General features: G+C 36.8%; 1 protein-coding gene across 1 annotated transcript; it reads right to left on the bottom strand.

Moving 5' to 3' along the window:
* Window positions 1–370: 370 nt before the first annotated feature.
* PLA2G4F (phospholipase A2 group IVF) lies at window positions 371–25,961 on the bottom strand. The gene is made up of 20 exons (XM_058162018.1): window positions 25,314–25,961; window positions 23,522–23,594; window positions 20,979–21,115; window positions 19,912–20,037; window positions 18,992–19,032; window positions 17,778–17,820; window positions 16,911–16,977; window positions 15,544–15,713; window positions 15,349–15,462; window positions 15,014–15,051; window positions 14,041–14,176; window positions 13,707–13,843; window positions 11,851–12,073; window positions 10,988–11,102; window positions 10,477–10,614; window positions 8,951–9,058; window positions 6,808–7,002; window positions 6,347–6,513; window positions 4,114–4,300; window positions 371–2,386 (listed from the first exon to the last, which is right to left on the bottom strand). The coding sequence occupies exons 1-20, from the start codon at window positions 25,422–25,424 to the stop codon at window positions 2,148–2,150; spliced, it is 2,565 nt and encodes an 854-aa protein (XP_058018001.1). The 5' UTR covers window positions 25,425–25,961; the 3' UTR covers window positions 371–2,147.
* Between the last annotated feature and the right edge of the window lie 1,072 nt (window positions 25,962–27,033).

Genomic DNA, 27,033 nt, shown 5'->3' with positions numbered 1-27,033 from the left:
TTAACTATCTGCTTGTTCCAATTTAAGATTCACCAAGTCAAACTATTGATTGAGTAAAAATGGTATTTGTTCACAGCCTCAGGTGCCGAAATCTCACTGGGTCGCAGGCCAGCATACCTGAACAGTAATGTCTATTATTGACAAAGGTGAATACAGTCATTAAAAGCTGCAGTTAGGATAGTTTTCAAAATACATCAAGGATGCTCAGCTTTTTCTCAGTGAAAAAATATTCACTTGGCTTGTGATTGGTTTGCTGCCCTATTCCAAAATCTATCGGGTGGAACTCAGACAAAAACAAAATCTGATTTACATTTCATTAAAATCAAATATAATTAGCATAATTCAGAAGTATTTAACACATTGCCCTCAAGCCGCTTGCAGGATTAAGGTTTCAGACTGTACAACTCTGACATAAATCAACTGAATGAAAATTCAAATTCACCAAAAGTTCACAATTACAATTTGGCATATAAAAAAATAATTTTATTAGGTAGAAAAAGTACTGTTTCAGTAACAAAAGGAACAAATCTTTGTGGAAAACATGAAATAAGGCTTCTTATGAAAAGCAAAATCGTCAATTCCTGTAATTTCAAGAAAAGTGTCAAGATTTCTTTCCCAATGGTTTTTAAGAATCAAAAATTGGTTAAAATAACCACCTGCAAAATTACACTTGACAGGATGAATGTTTGAAACATTTCCATCTTCAAAGAATACTAATTGTACTCCTTAAGCTGACATAAATAGCATCACCACAAATCACAACCATAATTTGACTATTCATAGTTTCATAGGATTTGCTAACCATTAAAACTGCCTTAAACAAAATGCACAGTAAAGAGTAAAACATTTAATTCAAATAACATTTTTCTTCTTCTTCCTACTAAAGAATTACTGTTCCCCTACAGGAAAAATAACAGAAATGCATGCAATCTTCAGCACAGCCTTTCTGTTTTTCAAGTAGGGTCTTGCCAGTCCATTTTCTCTTTATTTTTAATGGCACACAGTCCTGTTCTGGAACCAAATCAATTTATAACTGTTTCAAGGCTTTCCTTAGGTTGGTTTGTCCAAAGCTAGACTGCAAACTTTTCTTCTTTCCCCCCACCTCACCACCCATGTCACATCATTCTCTCAGGAGATAGCTACCTATGTAAGAGTGGGCACTGAAAGCTAATGTTTTTTATAAAATATAGCTTTATACCAAAATATAACTTCTGAGATAATTAAAACAAAATAAATTTCTACTCTTTTCTTAATTAAAAAACGTAAGTTGCAGAGTTCAGCTAAAAGTCTGCCTCTGCTATCTTGGGAGGGGGGGAAAGGTAACTTTTGGAAGAACCTTTTTCAGTTATAAAATAAAAAATAAATTTAATTCAGCACCTAGTTTTCTTCACATTTTAACATAACATAACATAACATCAGAGTTGGAAGGGACCTTGGAGGCCTTCTAGTCCAACCCCCTGCCCAGGCAGGAAACCCTACACCATCTCAGTCAGATGGTTATCCAACATTTTCTTAAAAATTTCCAGTGTTGGAGCATTCACAACTTCTGAAGGCAAGTCGTTCCACTTATTAATTGTTCTAACTGTCAGGAAATTTCTCCTTAGTTCTAAGTTGCTTCTTTCTTTGACCAGTTTCCACCCATTGCTTCTTGTTCTACCCTCAGGTGCTTTGGAGAACAGCCCGACTCCCTCTTCTTTGTGGCAGCCCCTAAGATATTGGAACACAGCTATCATGTCTCCCCTAGTCCTTCTTTTTGTTAAACTAGACATACCCAGTTCCTGCAACCGTTCTTCATATGTTTTATCCTCCAGTCCCCTAATCATCTTTGTTGCTCTTCTCTGCACTCTTTCTAGATGTTGAGACTCTTTTGATCATGGGAAGCTCAGGAAACCAGAAACTTTTTCATTAGAGTTTAACACCCAATTCATTAGAAAACAAGACTCCATAGATCACATGAGTAAAGAAATATCTTAAATGAACTTCTAGTAGACTTTTAAATAAACTATGGCTGAAAAATTCACTGTACATCTACCCAATAATTAACTGCAGCTGACATATGTCTCTGGATTTTCTTCAATATATAAAAGCACCCTTTACTCCAATGGATTTAGGCCTTCTTAAATCTTCCATAAAGAACTGAAATTCATTCACAGTAAGTTTTCAAAGATGCACTTAGGTCCTGCTTTTTGTTTTCGTTTGCTTAAACCCAGTCTTAATGCTTTCAAAATAGCATCCATGTTGTTAAGGACATTATAGCAATTCAATTGTACTAGTCTCTCAAATTCATCAGATGTGTAGGTAAAGTTGAATGTCCTGTATGGTGAATCTTTTCCTTCAATTTGAAAATCAGCAAAAGTCTTTTCCTCGTCTGATTCACGTTCTATTCCTGGAAATAATGGAGGGAAGAATATATACTCTGTGAGCATTAAATGTTAGCTGTGCTCTGAGAGGGGGATATTATCAATGCTTAGATCTATCTTTCAATTCACAACCATGTTTAAGCGAAGTGGAACAAGACAATGATGTGCCTGATTAAAACACAGTACAAGTACATTTCATTTATAAAACACCCCTGTGAAAAAGCTCTTAACATCATTATTTGTAAGGAAGCAATTCCCCTGTGTCAGGGGTGAAATGCTCCTGGTTCAGACCAGTTCAATAGCAATGGCAGGCAATGGTTCAGAGAACCAATAACAATGGTGGCGCGAGGCTCCGCCTGCCCAGTTGTCAACCTGTTTTTTTACCCTCTGCACATGCACAGAAGGGTTTGCGCATACACAGAGGGTCGGCACGCACATGGTGCGTGCACTTCTGAACCGGTTGGGAAGGTAACTAGATTTTACCCCTGCTCTGTGTCCCATATGTAGTTCCGCTTTATAGAACAAATTTGTTCACAATGTTAAAAGGTATATGGGATAGTGTCAGTAAAATGATACTGCCATACAACTGGGGGGTTGCGGGGAAGACCCTTGAATGTATCCTCTTCCTATTTCCTTTGACAGCTGCTATTTTATTACCTTTATCCTGGCGCCTGGCCGCTTTGGGTTTTTCTCACCTTTTGTGGAATGTATTAAGGGGAGAGGGTTATGTGGATTGTTTCACTATGAAGCTAGCGGAAGACAACCCTGGGAATGCTGCCTTATCTAGTTCTCAGGACAGCCGTTGCAACAACATCTTCAGACTTGTGGATTGGCTGAATCCACATCTGACTGGAGGGAAGGGTTTCTAATGTCTTATTTCTAACTGTATGGCCTGAGGGGATTTAGAGTCTGCTTTGCCTTTGTTCTGCTATCACTTTCTACTCAATAAAACAATCCTTTTGAAATATGATGTTTCAAGAGTTCTACTTTCTTGAACGGGAAGGAGAGGCAGGACCTTACAGATAGATCCTTTATAATGTGCAAATACGGGTGCTTTTAGAGCAGCCTTTCATCACCTCAATTCCGCAAATATTGAACTACAATTTTTATTTCAAATCAGCATAGTGAAGATGGAATCATAGGGACTACACTCCAATATCAGTTGAATATCAAAGATTGAAAGATGTTGCTTTGCAACATCTCATTAATTAACTAAAAAAGGTATAAGTTTCCCTATCCTGTCATGTCCCAACACAATGAAGTGGTGCTCATCTCTGATTCTTAGTGGAAGGAACCAGAGTCATCCAAAGACTCTTTCATGATCATGGGGCCACCATGAATATATGCTATACCGTCTCATTAATTAACAGCTGAAATAGTAAATCCATAATTATGAGACCCTTATTCATATAAGATTTAATAACATTTAATAACACACATTTGAGTGTGAGTGTGTGTAAAATTAGTGTCTTCTTACATAAGAATAATCTACTTGGATTTGATTTGCAAATTTGCACTTTTATAAAAGAATGCTGTGATGACACCCAGTTTATTTCTTCATCCAAATAGAGAGCTTTTGATGTTTTGTACAACGAATTTATGACAAAATCAATGTCTAAATTCAAAATATTCAACCAAACTAACGTTCTGCTATAATTTATAGCAAGATACATTATATTACATCAGTTTTATTGATTAGCCCTCGGGCCACATCAAAGTGCAAAGATACAATAAAAATTTAAAAATTTCATACCTGGCATTTTGTATTTACGGAATGTATCATTAACCAGAGGGAAGTGAAGGACTATGGGAGCTTTTGGATTCTCAGCATCCATAAACAGGTAACATTCCTTAGGACTTTCTTCATCTTCTTTATTAAAAATTATTTGTGGAAAAGGGATGTCCCGTTCTCTACAGTATTTTTCAGTTAACTCCAAGATCTGTAGTCATGCAGTTTTAAAATAATTATTAAAGACTTTTTAAAATTTGCAATGTTCTGAATAAGTTTCATTAAAGCATATATTCCTACAAAGTATACTGAACCAGCTATGTACATGTCTAATGCTACAAAGATACTTCATGCATCTTACTGGGCAGGAAGAATGGCTAAATTCTGGAACTAGACTTCAATGTCTAGAACATATCTACATCTTAACAGAAAATCTAACACTGAATTTAATTTAAGTGGGAAGCCATTTAATATATGGATTTCTACCACATTCAAAATTTGGGTATGCTCTCTGGAAGTCTTAATATTTTGGTTTTATGAGACTTTTTAATTTAGAAAATTAATTAAAAGTATATTATAAATAATATTATTAAAAGATGAAAATTAGTACAATGGACATAATTTATCATCCACTATTCCTGTTACTTGTATTATGATTACAGTTTAATAGTGATTTTCAGGTTTTTAAAACAGTAAAAATATTCATCCTTTCCTCCCAATATAATATACTTTTAATCATTCCATGAAATAAAAAATGTCTTTAATGGTATCTATATATCTCGGGTTTATTCACCTAATGCTATTCTTTTCTCTTATAAATAGCTGTTATTTTCTATTTCTTTATTTTTCTTACACTGTTCAATTAAGTTTTTTTGAAAAAATAAGTGCAACTCAAAATGTTATATATATATTTATTTATTTATTTATTGTTCAAATTTATATACCGCCCTATCTCCCACAGGACTCAGGGCGGTTTACAGGCATCTAAAAAAACAGATAAATACAATCTAAAAAACAATTAAAAAACTTATTATAAAGCCTAACAATTAAAATAATTAAAAATATAAAAAATAAAACCCCACTTAAAACCCATTAATTAAAACCTAACTCAGTCCTGCGCAATGAAATAAGTATGTTTTGAGCTCACGGCGGAAGGTCCGAAGGTCCGGAAGTTGACGAAGTCCCGGGGGCAGTTCGTTCCAGAGGGTGGGAGCCCCCACAGAGAAGGCCCTCCCCCTGGGCGCCACCAGACGACATTGCCTCGCTGACGGCACCCTGAGGAGTCCCTCCCTGTGAGAGCGCACGGGTCGATGAGAGGTATTCGGTAGCAGTAGGCGGTCCCGTAGATAACCCGGCCCTATGCCATGTATATATATATTTGTTTTCTGAGGTTTTCACGGGTGTTTATATGTAGGTCTTTGGTTATTCAGGTTTTCTCCCGCATAAAATTGGAAGCCAAGCTCCCACCCAATCAGTTCAAACCCCCACTAGCAGTTAAACAGCTGCAATCACACATTGCTCCCAGAAGCACGAAGCTGAAGCCTGAAGATGACGAATGAGACTTCGTTGAAACGTCGCCAAGACACTTCCAATTTTATGCGGGAGAAAACCCGAATAACCAAAGACCTACATACATATATATATATATATATATATATATATATATATACACATATATATATATATATATATATATATATATATATATACACATATATATATATATATATATATGTAGTCCTCAACTTATGACCATAATTGAGCCCAAAATTTCTGTTGTTAAGTGAGACTTTTGTTGCGAATTTTGCCTATTTTACAAACTTTCTGGCCAGTATGAAGTGAATCACTGTTGATAAGTTAGTAATTTGGTTGTTAAGTGAATCTGGCTTCCCTATTGACTTTGCTTGTCAGAAGGTTGCAAAAGGTGATCACATGACCTTGGGATACAGCAACGGTCATAAATATGAACTAGTTGCTAAGCATCTGAATTTTTATCACATGATCATGAGGATGCTGGAGTGGTCATAACTGTGAAAAACGGTCATAAGTCACTTTTGTCAGTGCTTTTGTAACTTTGAACAATCATTAAATGACTGTTGTAAGTCAAGGACTATGTGTACTAACTTTAACTCAAATTAATATACATGTAAAATAAAATTAGCATCCTGAAGGAAGATGGACTTTGAGATGGTATGGATGGAAATTTCACACAGAGACCAGAACAAAGAAAAATTCATTTTGTACTTATATATCTTACCTCAAATGGTGCTTCCCAAGAATAATTAAATGACAAAATCACGTCAACATCTCTTTCTGGCTGAATTAGCAATGGAAAGGGAGAATTGATAGAAAAACCACCATCTACCAAGTAAAGATTCTCTTCCATCGGAGTCAACATGTTAGGAAAAGCATCTAAGTGTGTTTCTGAGGGGGGGAAAAAGCAATATACTTTAGTCTTAACAATGAAATGGCACAAAAACTACAACCTTCAATGTAATCTAAAATATTTTAGAACTGAATGAAAAATATTTACATTGGGATGGTGTAACAGGCTAAATTATCTCATTAAGATGATTTGCCTAATGTGCATGTAATTAATATTTAATTTGAAAACCTTGTGTTATTCAGATTGCTCTCTTCCTTCCATTCATACACAAATATACCCAAAACATAATTTTTACACCACAAACCTATGGAAGCTTGCTAATCCAAAATTACCTTTTGAGATGACAAACTTTTTGAGACTGATATAATCTCTGTGGAGGTATAAGCCTTGCATGAAATTAAATGTTTCACCAGCAGTTACACGAGACTTGAAGAAGTCCTGGAAAATCTGTAATAAGGGTCCACCTGGTATAACCAGACGTGTCTTCAACCTCATAGGATCCCGGAAATGGAATCGTCGACTGTCATCTGCAGTCACAGACAATACCAAATATGGTTAAACAGTTTAAATCTACTTATTGCATCTACCCTGTAAGAGATTAATAATTAATCAGGTATTTCAACTATTATGAACACTAGTTACATCTTTTGGTCCCTTATAATGATTTTGGTGAGCAAATCATTTTCTGATCTCATCTGGACTTGGAAGTTTAGCAGATCCACTAAGCTTCTAAGAAGAATCAAAGCTAAAGGCTACTATATTCTTGAATATCTTACTAAAACGTATTTATTTATTATTAACACATGTATTTATTGTTACTAAAACAGTATATTCTTATTGTTGAATAAGATACATTCCTCGTAGTACTGAGAAAGCTGATAGAAAAGCAACATATATAGAATAGAATAGAATAGAATAGAATAGAATAGAATAGAATAGAATAGAATAGAATAGAATAGAATAGAATAGAATGTATTGGCCAAGTGTGATTGGACACACAAGGAATTTATTTTGGTGCATATGCTCTCAGTGTACATAAAAGAAAAAGGAAAAAAAATACCTTCATCAAAGGTACAACATTTACAACACAAATGATGGTCATAGGTTGCAATTTAACCCTTAATGATAGCAACAAAAAGTTACAGTCATAGAGTCATAAGTGGAAAGAGATTGGTGATGAAAACGATGAGAAGATTAATAGTAGTGTAGATTTAGTAAATAGTTTGACAGTGTTGAGGGAATTATTTGTTTAGCAGAGTGATGGCCTTCGGGAAAAAACTGTTCTTGTGTCTTGTTGTTTTGGTGTGCAATGCTCTATAGCGTCATTTTGATGGTAGGAGTTGAAACAGTTTATGTCCAGGATGTGAGGAATCACGGCCCTCTTCTTGAACTAATATGAGGATTTTTATGAGGGACTGCAACAACTGGATTTTAGCTGCATCATCCAAACAGGGATTGGCAGTTTCTGGGTTTGATCCTGACCGGTTCAAGGTTGACTCAGCCTTCCATCCTTCCAAGATTGGTAAAAGAGGAACCAGATTGTTGGGGGCAATAGGCTGACTCTGTAAACTGCTTAGAGAGGGCTGTAAAATACTGTGAAGCAGTGTATAAGTGCTGTTGTTATTGCCATTGCCATCGACATAAGCAGGGATCAGCAATTTCTGGGTTTAGGAAGGCAATATCTTTCCCCAAGTAGCTTAAGAGTTGGAACCAAATTTTCAACGTTCCCCCAACACACATACACACTTTGGCCAATTGTAAAAAAAAAAAAAAAAAGGAGTAAAAGTCCTCTGAGAGGTAAAATGTGAGAAAAACATTTTATAACAAAATTATAACCCAAAAATTCAAGAAAAAAAATAGTGAAGAATAAATAATGAACATGTCAACTTTCACCTGTGTATTGGGTAGCAAGGTGGGGTGCGGGATTTAGAGGTAGAAGGATAGAAGGAGGAGCAGTTTTTCAAGAATTATATTAAATAAAAAGAAACAAAATTAACAGTTTCATCTAGTGATTAAGACATCAGGCTAGAATTCAGTTCCTCAATAGTCCTGCCTTAGGCATGAAAGCCAGTTGGGTAACTTTGGGTCAGTCATGTCTCTCAGCCCAACTCACCTCATAGGGTTATTGTTGTGAGGTAAATAGGAGAAGGAAGGAGTATTAGGTATGTTCCTGAGTTATTATTATGTTGAATTATGTATAAAAATAATAAAGGTGGGATTGTTAGAAAACAAACATGGGAGCAATTATTTAGAGCAGCAGTTCTGTTCTTCTCAAAATCATAAGCCCAGAACTGCTTAGGTGGGAGCAAGCTCCATTTGGATTACTTGGATTACTTGACAGAAAGGAAGCTATTTCATAGGTATATGCCTCACTCTGCTTGGATCATTCATATCAGCCCATGTCCATGGCAAAGTCATAGTTATGAAAAAGCTAGCATTACAGTATTAATTAGTATGCAAATTGGCCTTACTTACCAATTACTTTGACTACATCTCCCAATGTTTCCAGAAAGCTGAATCCTGAGCCAACAACCTTCAGACAGACATCATCCAAACTAGCAGCAAAGGCACTTCCCCACATCCCTATAGAGTACACAAAACGGTTTGGACCGAGGCATGTTGTAAGTGGCACTGTGAACTAGACTTTAATTTAATATGCATGTCTTTCTGAAACTTCAAGAGTTATCATGCAAGGTTATTTCAAAGGGACAGAGATAAACTAACAAATATAATACATTGTGTTTTCAGTAATTGACTTTAAAAATAATTTTAATGGCTGACACTGGATGTAACTAGCTGCTTGGTTACTTTCAAAGATTATGTATCCTAGTGCACCATGTTTACACTTCAAAAATAAATGCAGATTACACTTTCTGCATTGTATTACACCATAATACAATATGCTGTATTGTATTGATTAAGAGATAGCAAAAAGTCTGCCAGCAGCTATTATTATTAAAAGTGAAACATTCAAGCTTTAAAAAGTGATATAAAGAATTAGTTTCTATCTGAGATTTACCCCGACAGCTGTATAATTTTAATATCCTTCCCTCAATTTCATTCTCCAAATATTGGAATTACAACTCTCATCAACTTCACATATTTGATTTTATTTTGTTTAATAAAGGAGAGTTTTAAAATCAAATAAGAAATACTTTATGCAAGTTTCACTAGTGCTTGAGATGAAACTTCTACTTCAAACAAATTGTTTTTATTCTCAAACAAAGCATCTATTTACTATCCTGGCCATTAGAAACATGTGGCTATTGTGCTGTTATAAAACAATGTGGAAATGTGAAAATGATTTCTGGTTTATTTAAATTTAGCAGGGTGATAAAGGATAATTTAAAATAGCTGGTGAAGTGCTAAAAGTATTCAGAGGCTATAGTTGGAATGAGTTCAGCCTTCAGATTTTAATATTATGCTAGTTTCCACACACTGTACTAACCCATGGTTTATTTTAACTATAGCTTATTTATAAGATGAAATAAAATAAACCACATCATGGCTTAATGCTGTGTATGAACCTAGCTCAGGACTAAAAAATATCATTTAGGGATAAATGAAGGATACAGAATGTCAATTGGCCAAGGATATGCTAGATATATTGACAAGTATTTCTAAGGTTAAGCCTCAGAGAAAGTTAGTATTTCAATTATGGAGCTAAAAGAGATACTTCTTGCCAACTCTTAAAAAGAATTATGAATTCACTCACCCATAAAAGATCAACATACAATATACATATTATCAGGAGTGCAGATAAGACTATGTTGTCAGAGGTTTCTTTGTTATAATGCCCATAATAAAAAAAGTTTAATAGCAAACAAATCTGTATCATTGCCAATATGATCTGCAAAGATATATTTTTTTCAATTTGAACTATCTAATCCTAGAAAAAGTTATTCAATAAAACTCCTCTGAGCCAGAAGTAAAGCTTTATAAGAAAACTTTATGAATATATTTGTCTTTGGATTAAGTACAGTAAGCTCTGAAATACATACCCTGCAAATAGCAGATCCTGGGCTCAGGATGCTTCTTAATCAGTCGTCCCATGAAAAACTCACTATCAAAATCTTCTGTTCGAATAAAAGCACCATATTTGCGGAATCCAACCTCATATGGTGTGAACTCACACCACTCTAAAAAGAAAAACACCAGCATACTGAAAACAATAAGCAAAATCATTGTTTTCCCATTCAAGCCAAAAGTCCAGTCTTTACATTCACATGATCATTAGAATAAAAATTATAAAACAAGGCCACTATGAAATATTGTGCAACTGTTACAAAACTGCTAATTCTAAAGACAACCTAGAACAGGGGTGTCAAACTCGCGTTGTCACAGCAGTGTCACATGACATATCGTGACTTTTTCCCCCTTCGCTAAACCGGGTGTGGGAGTGGCCAGAGCATGATGTATCCGGCCCATGGGCTGTGAGTTTGACAGCCCTGTCGTAGAAGATAAAATCTGCCCCAGGTTTTATAAGAAAGAAATACACCTGCCTTATTATACCTGCAAAGTCATCACCACGAATATTGGGCCTCACATTTACAGCTGCATAGATTGGGTAGGGATTCTGCCCATATTTCACAGCTTCCTGCTGATCAGACAGTTTTGACTGGTCTTCCTAAACCAAAGAAATGAATCACAGGATATATCATTTTTGCAGTGAAGTTAGAGCTCATACCTTATGCTTACACATTAGACACCTACATTCTCAATAAGAGAACAAGATACACCCAATACGTTTCTACTGATTAGATGGTCAGGCATAAAAAATCAGGTCCAGACATGAAGGTCCAATTAGAATGATGTGTTGCTCGTAATAGTGCCTCTGCACAGGACTCTTCTCAACCAATGGTCAGCACTTGTTTGGATTTAGATAGAAAGCCACAGTTCTCTATTAATATTCCTTTAGATAGAAAAAGTGTCTGGAGAGTTAGCAGTGGCTTTGCAATATTTTCTACATTTATAAGTAAAGCAGCAAAATGTGTCTAATGAAAATCTGCAGCTTTTCAACACGCAGTGCTCAAAGAGAAAGCCTTGTTCCATCTATCTTGTTCTATCCTCTATGGGCATGTAGAGACAAAGTCTTGCCTCAAAAGAAGAAACACAGTCCAAGGCAAAAACTGTTTTTTCCACATATTCATGTTCTACATCCTGCCTTCAATCATTTAACTATTCAATTCAGAATTGGACTAATACCTGAGATTAGTGTTTTTAAAATAAGCAATTACTAGAATCTCTGTTTGTTTTAGGATTTCAAGGAGAAAAGAGTATAAGTATGGTACAAGCAGGAACAAATCTGAAGGAATTTAAAACACTAAGTCTTCTAAGAAGGTAAATAATAAAGATTCCAAATTTATAAGCCTCACCTTCTGTTGCAGGAAGTACTCAACAATAAGGCCCCACAGATCAGTGAAAGATACTTTCCGCCCAGCATTTTCCATAGCATTCAATTCTTGGAAATAGTACTTCATATGCTCTGAGGAAAAAGCTGCTACTTTACTGCTGGATATTTTATCCTGGGCATTGCTAATTGGATGCCTGAGATCCTTCTGTGACCATTCGTGGTCTTGATACAATACTGATAAACACCTACAAAAAAATTGATGACAAATTCAATACAACAGCATAGAGCTTAGCTACCGGTATTTAATAGATAAAAATAGAAATCCTGGAGAGATACAAATGCCTTTTTTAAAAAAACACTCCTGAAGAGTAATGTCCAAGCTGAAAGGCTACTCCTAAAATTCTTAAGAGGAAATAAAATTAATCCAGACATATTTTAATTTTTTGTTGATATACCTGTATTTGCTTTGTTTGCTATTGAGCTTCTGAAAAACATCTATGACTCAATTTTTACTATATATTAAAACCATGTCCTTGCCAGGTCTAGTGTATGACTGGCATTAAGGAGTGTGTGTGTTTTTTTATTTTGATTCAGGTCTTTAGCATTAGATGGGTACACTTTGAAACAGTGCAGGAAAATAATTTAAGTATAACTGAAAACATGTTTCCCAAGTCCAAAACTTCTCATGGGAGGGGGGGAATCCCCATGTCTTATTGTCCCAAAAGTGCTTTTTCAAGAGGCAACTAGACTTTCTATTTTTTCTTTGAAGACGTTTCGCTTCTCATCCAGGAAGCTTCTTCAGATCTGACTGGATGGTGGGGAATGGAAGGATCTATCCTCCTTGCAGACAGCTGGTCATTTACATTCTTTAGAGAGTTGTTGAGGCCACCTGGAGGCCTATCTGTGTCGTCGGGGTCACCTGAGTAGTGCAAATGACTGTGGAGCCTTCTTGTTGAAAGGACTGTGTTGTGGACTGGAGATAGAGGATGTCTTTCAACAGTTCCAAGAAGGCTCCACAAGCCTATTCAGGTTACTATGCTCAACAAGGCTACTCAGCTTGCCGTTAAGTATTGTTGCCCAACTAGGCTACACATTCACACATACACTCTCAATACAGGTGATCAGGCTGTGTTAGAGTAGGCTGGGAAGCAGAGTGTCCCCTGCTCCAACAATAGTCATCTCGAACTTCAGGGGTCTGGGTTTATTCTAGTCATTTCTTTATACCCAGCTTGTTTACTCTGAATTCATGTGCATGGTACATATTGCCCCTGTCTTCTCAGGAACTTCGCATTCTTACTCCCTGTTTCACGACTCCATGAAAAGCGCAAGCCACTACATTCATACGCCCACCTGGTATCACCAACAATAAATCATTCATACACACACTCAGCATCTTTCCTTATCAGTAGAACACACATTCCAGCAACGTGAGTTTCCCAGTGAGTTCATGAAAAGGCTAATTATGGTTGTATTACCAGCCCTCTATATTCATAACTTAAATTGTATTTGTGATATATTCATAACATACAAAATATGTAAGAGGTAGCAGCAGCAGCAGGGCAGCAGCACCCAGGGAGGTGGGGGAGGCAGAGCAGCAGCCCTCCAAATCAGTCACAGATTCTCATGTGGCCCTTTGGGGAAATTAATTGCCCATCCCTGATTTTTACCATTTATGGGCTCTCCAAGTCATGCTATCTGACATGATATTTATGGGCATCATATTATCCATCATACCATTGGCCTCCAAAATGAGAAAATACAGGAGAATCATTGTTCAAGCAGTAAGGTGAAACATGATTTTAGCAAATGCTCCAAAGATCAAAACAATATATTGTTATTATAGTTTCAATATAAGAAATACCTACCATAGATACATACCATGTAGAACCAGAAATTCCAGAAAGATATGTAATAGAATCCAGAAGATTTAGCTGCTGGAGACCAAGCAAACTTCCATAAAATGATGACAGTGCTCTTATGCCTCCCCCAGATCCAAGGACTGCTACAACAGGTACCTTGAGAAAAAAGGAGAGGGGGAGAAAGCTCAAATTATTATGTAAAAGTCAGTGAAGACACCTCTTATTAAAATAGTATGATAGATCTTTGAAAACTTTTACAAAAAGTAGTATTTTTGAGAGACAGTGTCTCACTTAAACTATATGTAATAATAAATGAGTATACATATTTCACTAATTCTGATTAAGTGACATACCTCATTGTTACTGAGGTCCTCTCTCAATTTGAGTATGCTGTTTAATCCTTTAGATACGATTTTCTTTCTTTTTTCCAAAAATTCTCGCTCTTCTTTACAAAGATCAAAACCAAGACGTACATCAAGATCCTTGGTGCTAGTTTAGAGAGTAGTGTTAAAAAGAGGCAAGGAAATGAGAATGTCTGTTTTAAAAGTTTTATACTCCATGCAGTACCACTGGAGAAAGATCTCTCAATTATTTCTCAATTTAGAAAATGGGAAATTTATAAATAAAGATCCCTGGTCCTAAATCCAGCTGATAGATAATAGTGAATTAAATCAAGTAATAGTCACTCCAATCCACTATTGTGTTAGGCCAAATAAAATCATATAAACACTTTTAGTGAAAGAACAACATTAACAAATACTCCAAGTTGACAGCAACTATTTGCAATGTGTTACAGTATATCATTCTAACTTTAAAAATTTGGAACTGAATTGTGACCAAAACTATTAGAAATAAGATTTCATTTTGGATAAGATTCTTAAGCAGCAAAAATACATGTAAATAAAAAATGAGAAATCCCACTTTGTGGATTATCAGAAGACAAAAAGCTCAAAGGTCTTGTGTAAAAATCCTAAAACTAAATCATGACCATGATCAAAAGGCGGGAAAAAAACAAAGTGAAAAGCATATACACAGGACATTAGAAACAGAGAGAGAGTGAAAAGAGGGAAGCGAAAGGGGATACCTATCTGTCTATTGATCTATCTATTGATCTATCAGAAAATCTATCCGACAAGCAAAGAAGTGACATTGAGAAATTTTAATAATAATTTAAAGGTAAAGGTTGCTTGGCTCCTAGCGACTTTTCTTTGATTTACAGCTGTAATTCCAAAAAAATAATAATAATTGAAAATGAAGTCAAAGAAATGTCCAAGGAATGTTTGTAAGTACAAGCCAGCACCCATCTGCAAAGGAGGATTCACTCACATTTCTTCAGCTTTCACTTTTAGATCCACACTTAGTCCCTAAAAGGAAAGACAAGACATTCTGAAAGAGGTTACAAGGAAGAAAAAAAACACTGATTCAGTCATTAATTTTACAAAAGGCTTTGTTGGCCTAGCTTTTCTCCAGGAGCTGGGGCCAGAATGACAATAGATTTATGTGTGCTTTATGCTATTAGATTTTTTTTAAAATAAGCTTTTTATTTATTTTTATTTATTTTATTGGCAAAGTCACATAAATTTGATAAATGAATGAATGAATGAATTGCTGACTAGGTGTTACAATCTATGAAATACATTATAATAGAAAAAAAATGTTACCTTTCCAAGTGGTACAGTTATATCAACTTCCTTTCCCAGAGGTAGAAAATTCAATGGAATAGTCCCTGATCCAAGAACAGTACTATGTTCTTCCAATTCAGGACTCACTCCATCCTGAAAACAGACACAGCATATTTCATATGGAAAGCATGTTTGTAAGCATCCTAAAAACTGAATGTGCAGTCTGTTTCTCACCTGAAAGACTGTAATAGTTCTTTCCAGCTCCACACTCAATTCTGAGCACATCTGTTTGCCTATGTGAAAGACAAGTGGGATCCCACAGGCCATATCGGAGTTTGGCTTGCATGGCTCACTTAACTGTTTCTCATAAGATCCAGGAAGTGAAAGCCTGAACTGACTGCTTTCTAAAATGACAGTAAGAATTTAGAATATAGATATATATATAATTGAGGGGAAAAACAGGATTGTCAGATTCCAAAAACAAGAAAGACATGCAATGTTTCTTCTGAGTAGCTTTCACATATAGACAGAAATCTTGCCAAACTAAAGCAACTACTTGCATCATTAAAGATATACTCTAAGAACGTCTAGAGAGGAGATATCTTGACCCTCTTTCTCTCAACCAAACTCTCTCAATCTAAACTTTGCCGTCTATTGGTCCTCTGGAATGCAATCCCTCTCTCCTGGGAATCCAGACTATATTCCACCACAAGGCTAGACTATAAACATTTTTATTCAGGGTTCCCTGCAACCTGAATATTATTTCAAATAATATTCCTTCAGGATAAAAAGATTGAGAAAGACTTCCTGAGGCATTCTGTTACATTATACAGAACATTAATTCATAAAATATATAACAGACAACTTATGAATTAAAATTTTCATTGTATTTGAAATAAAGAAACTTTATTTAAATTTAAGCTAGAAGCTAATTCTGTTAATTAACTTTTCTTTACAATAGTATTATAATCAAGAAAAAATAGAATTACACTTGTAAATTTTAATGTTTTCTCTCAAATAAATGGATTATCATCTCTCTTCCATTTTTATATAACATTTCATTAATTCCTAAATGGTAGACCAGGGGAATACATCAACTGGAAAGGAAAATAAATTATCGAAGAAGACCACACATCCATGCAAAGTAAAATAGAAAAATAAGATTATCTCTATCTTACAGATTGGAGGAGAAGCAACATGATGGAAATTTTAGGGAAGAAATTCATCCAGACTCACCCAGTTACATCATACATATAAACAGAAGAAGCCCACTGAAACAAACATAACTTTGATTCAAAAGAAAATTTCACATATCCACAAAACTGAGCACAAGTTGTTTTCTCTTTCTTACACCTTTCCTACACCTACATTCATTCATACCTCAGCTTTCTTTTAGTCTGAGAAAACTCGTCGTAACCAATATAATTATACTTCATTTGATCTGATTCCACTGTTCTTTTTTAGAATTACCACACTTGAATTTCCCTTCATTTAAAGTGCTGCACCTGTATTAATTCACTAAGTCCCTAGATACAAGCAGAATAATGAATTATTTATCAGAAAATTATGAGGAAAGAGAAAACATAATAAAACAGCCCTACCTTGTTCTCTCATCTTTGTATTCTGATCATTGGTAATTCTCCCTTGCAAGTAAAGGCAAGGATAAGCCTATGTGGAAAGAAATAATGAGTAATGAATATTGGTTTTGGAAACTGGATCTCCATTCGATTAAGTTCTAGAATAATTAATGCAGAAAGAATAGTTTGAATTGTCATGTTTGGGAATGTAAACTAAGTGTGTTTTTCCACTGGCTAGCTAATTAATTATATTTAAAGATCACTGGAAATAATGTTTACTGTTCTCATGTTTTTTGCACTTCAAAAAAAATAGCTATCTGACACAGGTAACACAATCCAATGCTTTGCATTTGGAAAAAGCCTACTAAAATAACATTCATTTCAAAGAAAAGGATATTTACATCTGTGTCTGTGTGAAATATAATTCAGTTACTTGGAAAATTCATTTATAGAGCAATGGTTTTCATGTTATGTTTTGTGGCAGTTGAGTCTGTTGAGCTTAATGAGGATATCATTCTAAGTGTAATGACTATTCAAATAAAGGTTTTTTTATTATTATTAATACAGAAGTTTTCCAAAACAGACAAATCAATCTAGAAGAGATTATATGGAGATATGAAAAAACTGGAGAGGATTTTTGTAATCAATTTACTGTTCTGTCATGCTTTATTAAAATTACAGGTTTTTCTTTGTCAATGACAATAAATACTCCTACTATGAATTTTATACATTTCAGAGTGCTTAACAAAAGATTTTAATAGCTGCAGCAGATGAAGAATGCTTTGAATTTGAGAAATATTCTACTGTTAAGTCTACAAGCCCTAACTTTACAATGCCACAAAAAAATGATAATTATAAAGTAGGCACTACCCCAATTTATTAGAGACTTACCACCAGGACCCCATTTGTGATAATTTCACCAGGAGGATCAGAACTATGAATATAAAAGTATTATCATGAACAGCAAAAAAATATTTTACATGAATTATTCTGTTACATTTTGAGCTCTTTAATTTATATCTCAAGATCAGAAGTGGTATTCAGCAGGTTCTGACCAGTTCTGGAGAACCAGTAGCAGAAATTTTGAGTAGTTTGGAAAACTGGTAAATACCACCTCTGGTTGGCCCTGCTCCCATCTATTCTCTGCCTCCCGAGTCCCAGCTGATCGGGAGGAAATGGGGATTTTGCAGTATCATTCCCCTGGAGTGGGGAGGGAATGGAGATTTTACCCTTCCCTTGGAGTGGGGTGGGAATGGAGATTTTACAGTAACCTTCCCCTGCCATGCCCACCATGTCATGCCATGCCCACCAAGCCACACCCAAAGAACCGGTAGTAAAAAAAATTGAATCCCACCACTGCTCAAGATTATGATAGTTGTTTTCCATGAATGATACTATAACTCCATTAAGTCCCAGCCAGGATACATGAGAGACACTGTAGTCCAAAATTCTAGTCTTTAATTTCCTGCAGATGTTTTGCCATTAACATTTTTTTAAAAAATTGCAAATATTGCATATTGAGGATCAGCAGAAGTGAAACCTTAAGATTGTTTTCTATGAATGGACCAATATGGTTTATACCATTTATAAACAAGATGTTGCTCTTTTTGCCTCTGAAGAGGAAAGAACCATAATATTTTTTTTTCCACAAAGTTTTATCTGCACAGACAACATCAAAGTATTGTTAATAAGCATTTGTGCCCTATTATTTTACTTTGGCAAACACTGATTTTTTTTTTAACTAAGCCTGTACAGATCAGTCAGGATTTGCTTCACCAATCTGTTTTGGCAGAGATCAAAACAAAGCCAATTTATTTCAACAAGGTACTTTGGTTTGATATTAGGAGCTTCTTCTTCACAGAAACTGTTCCTATCCAATAAAGTAACACATCAGTATTTCTGTTTACAAGTGCGGCATCACTTCACAATTCTATTTTATAAAGGTTGTGTGCTTAAACACCTTTCAGGGAGGGAAACCACAAGATACTTGAAAAACCTCAAAATTAATTAGTCCTATAATCTTTTAGATGCATAAATGAATTTATTAGAGCACTTCCCAATTTAGAACTCTAGACTGTGTGGTTGCAAAATACAACAGTCCTTACCTTTTCTCTATAAAAAATTCTACATCCAATTCTTCCTTATCCTGGAGATAAATAGATATTATATTACTATATAATAACAACAACAACAACAACAACAACAACTTGGTTGATACCTAGGATGCTGGCAGCAACCCGTATCAACCATTAGCATCAGTCAATGCTATTTGTGATGTATTTTTGAATGTTCAGTTGACTGAGTTTCATTTTTAATGAATAAAGTAAATAATAATAATAATAATACATTAGACTAAAGGACTAGATACAATTCTTAACATAATTTTCACAGGCTGCTCTGATCCAGACGTTAAAATAAATTTGATAAAACAAGGTTTCAGTAAAACAATATATATATATATATATATTTGTTGCCAAATATATTGTGCAACATCAATTGCAAAGTTAATAAAAAGTGCAAATAAACTTCACATAGTAAAGAAGATCTTGTTTCAGGGGTGGGTTCCACTTACCTTTACTACCGGTTCGCAATGGGAGCATGCACGCTTCTGCGCAGATCGTCAGTGATGACGTCGGGGTGGGGAGCCTCCCGCAGCCATTACTACCCGTTCGCAAGAACCAGGCAGAACCGGGAGCAACCCACCACTCCATTGTTTCCAGTTTTATATTCCTTGAAAATTAAATCAACCCATGAGCTCTCCCAACAATAGAGAGTAGGCAGGGCTCCATAATTTCCAAATAGTGCAAATGAACATCCAAATTGACGGATCCCATTTGGTTCTCCAAGCATCAAAACTCATTAAAAAATTACATTATTCAGCTATAGATTGCTCCCTGCTATAGGAGGAAGACAGCTAATGTGAGGATTAAAATATTCATTAGTCATAGCCTATATTAAGTATTCAGAAGCAAAATCAAGTTTAAACCTGACTTTTTAATGCACTGAGCAACAAAAAAAACCTAACCTCTTTTAGCTTGAAAGTGTTTTTCAGTGAATGGCCAGCCTGAATCCCTGTAACATCAAACACGACGGAAGTAAGCTCATCACTTATAAGAACATCTTCATCAAACAGAGTCAGTTCAATAGTGTTCTAAAAAAAAACAGAGGGCAAAAGGTAACAAGTAGAGAAAAATGTTGTGCATTAAGGACAGTACAGTATGATGCTCCAGGGAAAAAAAGTAAAATGTTTTGAGTTTCAAAAACATACAAATTGCCAGTTTTACATACTCCATTATAGATTTGGGGTTTTTAATAGAACATATTTTAACATGCCAGCCCACTCCACAGGTACATAATTTGATAAGTAGGAGTGGATAAAAATAAAAAACTAATTAAATCATAATTACTGCATTTCTGCATTATAGGTCCTACTTAGAAGTAGGCAAGCTTTCCTATGTTAACTGCACGGCAACCTGATTATCTGCAGTAGGGTACAATATGTTTAAAGAGGTGAACTAGGGAAGTTGTCCTTTACAAAATGTTTTGTTGTTTCTGGTTTGTAGCAAAAATTGAAGTCTTAAGTTAATTGATTATATCATGATAGTCTATAATGCTAACAGAATGTGAACCTAAATGTGTGTTAAATAACTTTTCTGTTAATTTTTTTTCTAAAAGACACAATATGCTATAGATTCTTCTCCCTTGTTTAGGTGGATTTGCACTTATGTAAGGTGGTTTTGCACTTGGACTAAGATGAAAGTTGAAATCATGAGGCCAATAAGAGATGGTGACAGAGTATGCGTAACACCGGATGAATTTTGCCAGGATAAACAGGCCAAATTCTGATTCTGATTCTTTCTTCTGCTTTTAAGAACAGCCATGACCTATCAGGATTATCTGACTTAGTTATAATGGCTCATGACATGCACCAAGAGAACTTTGTAACAGAAAAATGAATGTGAGAAACAGCCACAAGAGACCAAAGCCAGAGGAGTGATATGTGATTTTCTATTAGGCCTTTTTTTGGTTTCCAAAAATATAAGTTTTTTTTCCTTCTATTTATTGTTCCATTTCAAGAGTGGAATCCTTTACTTTGATTGCGTCGTGTATCCTGTACTGAAAAGTTTCATTCCATTCTGGATCACTGGAGTTGTCAATAACTCGAGTTCGATAAATAACAGGTGATGCAGTTGGCAGACGCAATTCCACATAGCAGTCAGCTTTGGACACTAAATGAAAAGGAGAGATATGGACAGGATTGTTAAATTAAGAAAGTCATCTACTTTTACATTTGGTCCTTCCTAATTTATACAGACCAGTCTAAAAGGATAGTTGAAAACTGATAACTCTTCAAATCCCATTTTAAATCACTTGCAGTCACATTCTATTTGCGAATGATGTTTAAGAAGATGGTGATTCAATTTTCATTAATTTCTTGATCACACTTGTCCGGATTTTGTTCAATTTAGATTAAAGCTTAGTTTTGGAATCCCGTAAGATTATATTTTCCAGAAACTAGAAAAGGAGAGAATTCTACTTCTCTTTTGCTTCTAGTGGACCTTTCAAAAGTTTTGAATCCAATCAATTACAGTATTTTGTTTTCCTCATCAGCTGTATTCGACTAACAATAGAAAATAATTCTCCTTAATTAAGCATTGGTTATATTAATTTAATTTATTCACTCATAATTATAGGTCCCTTGCTTTTGCTACTGCTTTTCACTAGTATTGAACTTGCTTTTATGTTTTCTGTATATTCTAAGCCACATTGAGTAATTTCTTAATAGGTAGAATGGAAAAATGGAGTATTTTCTTAAATGTTTAAAATATATTCTTTGAAATTCTCATGTTTAGTAGTCACATACAAATATTGTTTCATACTGCGACTCTATTGTTACAGGGAAAAAAACTATTTATCATTTATTCACCATGGCTTATACTGAGCATCAGAAAAAGGCATATTTAAGTAGTCAAACTTATATAAAGCATATTTACATTTTTCTTTCTTTTTACTTATTAACTTCATTCCGTATTTAGGTACATTTTTGCAGTATTTAAATGTCAGATTATTCTTACAGGAAAAGGCATAGCTTTAAAAAAAAGTTTTTAAAAAGTATACAATGTGTGAACATCCTAAAAGAAAAGGAACATCATAGCCAGCCCCTCATCATCACTGGGTGGGGGTGGATCTCTGTATAAGGGACAGGACTCCCAGAAAGAGTTATGACCTAGCACTTCTTTTTGAAAATTAAAGATAAAGATAGCTTTGAGCCGGGCTGTCTCTTGGTGATTACACCATATTCAAGTTCCAGACTAAGTTTAAAGGAGAATAATGATGCTTATTCCTGTATATGGTATCTGAAGTCCTTCATGTTCAACCAATTCTCACACTATAAATGCTTCCCTATTCCTATACCAGTGATGGCTAACCTTTTTTTCCTCAGGTGCCAAAAGCGCAAGTGCGCACGATAGCATGTGTGCCCACACCCATAATGCAATAACCCCCATGCATACACCACCACCCTGCGAATGCATGTGTAATTCCCCCACGCTGCCCTGACCCTCTGCACAGGCATGTACAACACCACCCTCACGTGCTCCCCACCACCCTGCGCAGGCATCTGTGAACCTCCGTGCCCCTTTTTGGGCCTAGCAGGCCTCCCTGAATCCTCCGGAGGCTGGAAACAGCCCATTTCTGGACTTCCGGGAGGCCCGTTTTTCACCCTCCACAGGCTCTGGAAGCTTTCCTGGAGCTTCCAGGAGCAAAAATGGCATCCGCTGGACCTCTGAAGGACCTCCAGAGGACCTCCGGAGGCCCGAAATGGCCCATTTCTGGACTGTCTGGTAGGCTCCTTTTTCGCTCTCCCAGAACCTCCACGCGAGCCCTGTACTTACCTGGCATCCAAAACGGCCACGTGGAGACTCCTGGAAGAGGAGGGGCGTGTGCATGTGTCTCCCACATGTACGGCAGAGACCCAAAAATCAGCTGGCCAGCATGCACGCATCCAAAAATCAGCTGGCTAGCATGCTAACCTAGGGCAACAGCTTGCATGCCCGCAGAAATGGCTCCGCATGCCACCTGTGGCACGCTTGCCATAGGTTCGCCATCATGGTCCTATACAACACTTCAGATCATATGCCAAAAGAAAGCTTTCAGAGCAGGTATAGACTACCCAAAAAATAAACAGAGAGCCAGTTTGATTGTAGTGGTTAAGGCATCAAGCTAGAAACTGGGAGACTGTGAGTTCTAATCCTGCCTTAGCCACAAAGCCAGCTGTGTGATCTTGGGCCACTAACTTTCTCTCAGAACTTTGGAAGTAGGCAGTGGCAAATCACTTTTGAACACCTTGTCAAGACCATTGCAGACAATTGCCAGAAAATTAAAAACTGATTCAAAGACACAGACACACACATGGCAAACATGGTACACCTCTTAATCCTTCTTTAAAAAGCTTTGCCTTTTCCTGAGGTCACACAACAGCTGTGAAATCCATGGAAAATACTTATCCCTCAATATTGGCTATGACTAGGACTACTGATTTAAGGAACTGTTCATCCCTGATCACAGTTGGTTTTCTATCAAATATATTATAAAGGTACATCCAAATGAAAAACTAAACATCTCCAGATACTTACATAAATCTGTTCCTTTAATGTTCCTGGCTCTGAGGACTTTTACAGTGAGATTGTAATAAGGGTGCTTTTCACGCTGCAAAAATAATTAGTCCAAATATTAACATGGAAGGACTGCTATATCTGGTGACCTTAATTATCTTATTGACCTCTCCGTAGAAAATAACACACATGGATGTATTTTCAATATTAATCCCCTGCTATTTTTACCTAACACCATCCAAAGTTTAAACACATGCTAAACAGAAATAGATCAAGTGGGTACATATCCTTCAAAGGTTTCTAAAATCCACTTATTTAAATTCCCAGGCAAGGACATTTATAAGGCATATTGCAATAGTCATGAACATTGCTCATGGCCATGCATTCATTATTTACTTTCCTGTCAGTAATTCTGTTTATATTTTACCATATCTATTTTACTTCTTTCAAGAGTTTGCTTAAGCAGGTAGAAATCCTTCCAGATTTAAGTAATCCCTTCCACACCAGCAAAGGTAAGCATAGTTGGACCACACTGGTATCAGGATGGGAGACTCTGAAGCTAGACGGGAACTTTGAAAAAGTCAGTGGCAAACCAATCCTTTACTGCTGTTAAGAAAACTTTAAGGATACTTCTATTCATTCAATCATTGAAAGTCAGTCTTAACCTAAGGGACACTTTGCCATTTGTATACTGTTTACAGTGAAAGTTATGATTACTCAATCATTTTATCGAAATAATACTGAACACTACCAGATACGGTAGGTGGAAATCTTCCTATTGTTTTTGTAATGTTAACACGTTTATGATCCTGGGAAAGATCTGAAAAAAGATAAACCTCCTTACCCCCATTTCATGTCTCAATTTCATTCCCTTCATTGGGAATAGCAAATAGACCAGGGGCTCCTTTCGGTGCCCAGCCATCCACTGAGAAGAATGGCGTTGATACTGGCCAAACTGGCAGGCCAGCAGCAACTTATGGTGGAATCTGCCTTAAAAACTATTGGCTAGGAGTAGCTTTCATTGAAGTCAGCATTAAAAAAAGGAAATATGTACTGAACATTATGCATTATGAAGGATTATGAAACTTCCCAATTTATCTAACAAAAACATAAGGAAATATTCAAAATACACGGGCTGTAAATTATAAACAAGTGGAGGCTGCAGAAGAGTCAAAGTCAGGTTTGGACACGCTGACTTCAACAGCAGTCATTATGCAATTTGCATCAGATGTAATTCTCCAGAAATATTTTTAAATTCTGAAGACCAATCTTTAGATGTAAAGATTATACCTTTAGAACAAAACCTGATCAACTAAAGAAGCAGCCGATCTGTTTGGTGTGAAGAGTCTACGGCTGAGCTCCCGTAACTCGCTCGCCAAAAAAGAGGAATGGGATCAACCCAATTTCTTCAAGGCTCAACCTTCGGCGAAGATAAAAAGTGAGTTCGCACAAAGCGCGAAGCCAAAACGAGACCGGCTGCGTTATGATCCACTCTCCCGGATTTTTTTTTTTTAAGCCTTTACTTGCTCCTAAAGGTTTATTGCTTTTCTCTCAAACTACCTCAGTTTTTCCTTGTCCTTCAACTTTAAAAAAAGCGGAGGAGGGTGGGAAGGAAGGAAGGAAGGAAGGAAGGAAGGAAGGAAGGAAGGAAGGAAGGAAGAAAGAAAGAAAGAAAGAAAGAAAGAAAGAAAGAAAGAAAGAAAGAAAGAAAGAAAGAAAGAAAGAAAGAAACTGACGCGGCCGTCAATTTCTTAAGTCAGTGCGCTGACTTCTGCTTGGGAAAAGCTGCCCGTCTCATCACAGCCCACATTACCCGCCAGTGATAGAGGCCAGTTTCTTTCCTTTCCTTCCCTTCGAGGAGGGCTGCGGCAACGAGGGGCAACATTCGGGGAGGCAGCCGACCCAACAGCGTTTGGCGGAACATGACGAGACCTGGATCGCCTCCGTCTTCGGAATCTGGCGGTTCTCGATCCACTTCGCGGCCAAGGACTCCAGGCGCCGACGGGGAGGCGGGGGGGGCGTGGTTTCGAGCCGAGCAAGTGCGGGTCCGCTCTGGCTGGCGCGCTGGGCTTCAGCGGGGAAGCTTCAGCGGCAGAGACTGAGAGAGGGAGGCGGCAGGAGTCCCCTTTCACTTTCTTCCCTCTCGGTAAAGCTTGTTCTTCCAGAGTTTGGGCAACTTTAGCAGCGGCGGGGTTTTACCTTTCCTGCCAAACAACCGCCTCCCCGGAAGTTTGGATTCGTGACATAATAATTCAAGATGACAAGAGCGTTGCGGCGTTTGCGAGGTGTTATCGTACGTACATACACGCACGAACGCACATACACAATAAGAATGTATTTATTTATATATTTTACTTTACTTTTCCGAACTGTCCGGATCAGCAGAATTCTTTACGATGGCTGTACAATGCACCCCACTCATCAATAAATCACAGCATTCCCCAACCCTCACTAAATAGAATTAATGTAACTAAAAGTTTGACTATTATTCATTGTTGGGATGATTTTCAGTACCTTCCAGAAAACCAGAACGCATCACTCAGCTAAACAAATAAGTCCCTCAACACTGTCAAACTAGTACTAAGTCTGCACTATTATTAATCTTCTCATCGTTCCCACCACTCATCTCCTTCCACTTATGGCTGTATGACTGTAACTTTGTTGCTCGTATTCTTAGGATTTATATTGATATTGATTGTTTCCTATCACCTTAGAATTCTTGATGATCTTTTCTTTTATGTACACTGAGAGCATATGCACTGTTAAGTTCGGGCAATGAAGAGGCAGGAGACCATACAAGTGACAACAGCTCTTTAGTTTATTGTGATCCCAGCAGAGAACAACAGGCAAAAACTGGGACTAGGATGCCCTGATTTACTAATTTGTCTAGCTCTTTATCAATCTTGGGCTTTAGTGCAAACAGAACCCTCCTCGCCTTCAGTCTAATCAGGGCTACTTGTGGGTCTAAATTAAACGAAATGGGAGTCCCCACATACTTGCCCAGGCTGTCCTGGAAGACGTCCTCAAACTCCTGCAACAGCTCCTCCTTTAGGTCGCCGCCGACGCTGTGAACTCCGGTGATGCCAATTCCCAGGGCTCGGAACCAATCGAGACCCAGCAAGCTGGGCAGGTTTCCATCAACTATGGTGATCGGTAGAGATTTGTTGAACCGTCCATACCTAACTCGAACCGTAGTGGTACCTCGGACAGGGATCCGGTTTCCCTGGTAGTCTTGTACTCTCAGCTTCTGAGGCTGCAGTTGGCACTTTGCAATTCTTGGAATATTCTTGGTAATCGTGTCCCAGGACATAATTGTAATTGATGATCCGGTGTCCACCTCCATTTTACACGATACTCCTTCTATGCAGGTCCTTGTGAATATCTTTTTCTCCAGTCGTGTTGATGCGTGGCCCACTTATACAGTTGTGTGGTTTGATTTTGCGCCTTTTTTGAATGGCCCAATCGCTGATCGTCTCGCAGAACTGGGGTTTTGCTGATAGGCCGGTTTGAATTCAGCCCTGAATTTTTGGAGG

This window comes from Ahaetulla prasina, chromosome 1 (assembly GCF_028640845.1).
Source record: "Ahaetulla prasina isolate Xishuangbanna chromosome 1, ASM2864084v1, whole genome shotgun sequence".
In the NCBI taxonomy this organism is placed as follows: domain Eukaryota; kingdom Metazoa; phylum Chordata; class Lepidosauria; order Squamata; family Colubridae; genus Ahaetulla; species Ahaetulla prasina.
The sequence above is the reverse complement of the archived record's forward strand: the minus strand, read 5'-3'. Positions and strand labels throughout refer to the sequence as shown.

Coding starts and splice junctions, on each gene's coding strand:
- PLA2G4F (XM_058162018.1), bottom strand. CDS start 25,424: ATGTTCCGCCAAACGCTGTTGGGTCGGCTGCCTCCCCGAATGTTGCCC. Junction 12,074..13,706: donor GGAATTTCTGGTTCTACATG/GTATGTATCTAT, acceptor ATTTTTTTGTAG/GTGTTTATCAGTATTGTATC. Junction 10,615..10,987: donor TCGTGGTGATGACTTTGCAG/GTATAATAAGGC, acceptor TTTTCTTTTTAG/AGTGGTGTGAGTTCACACCA.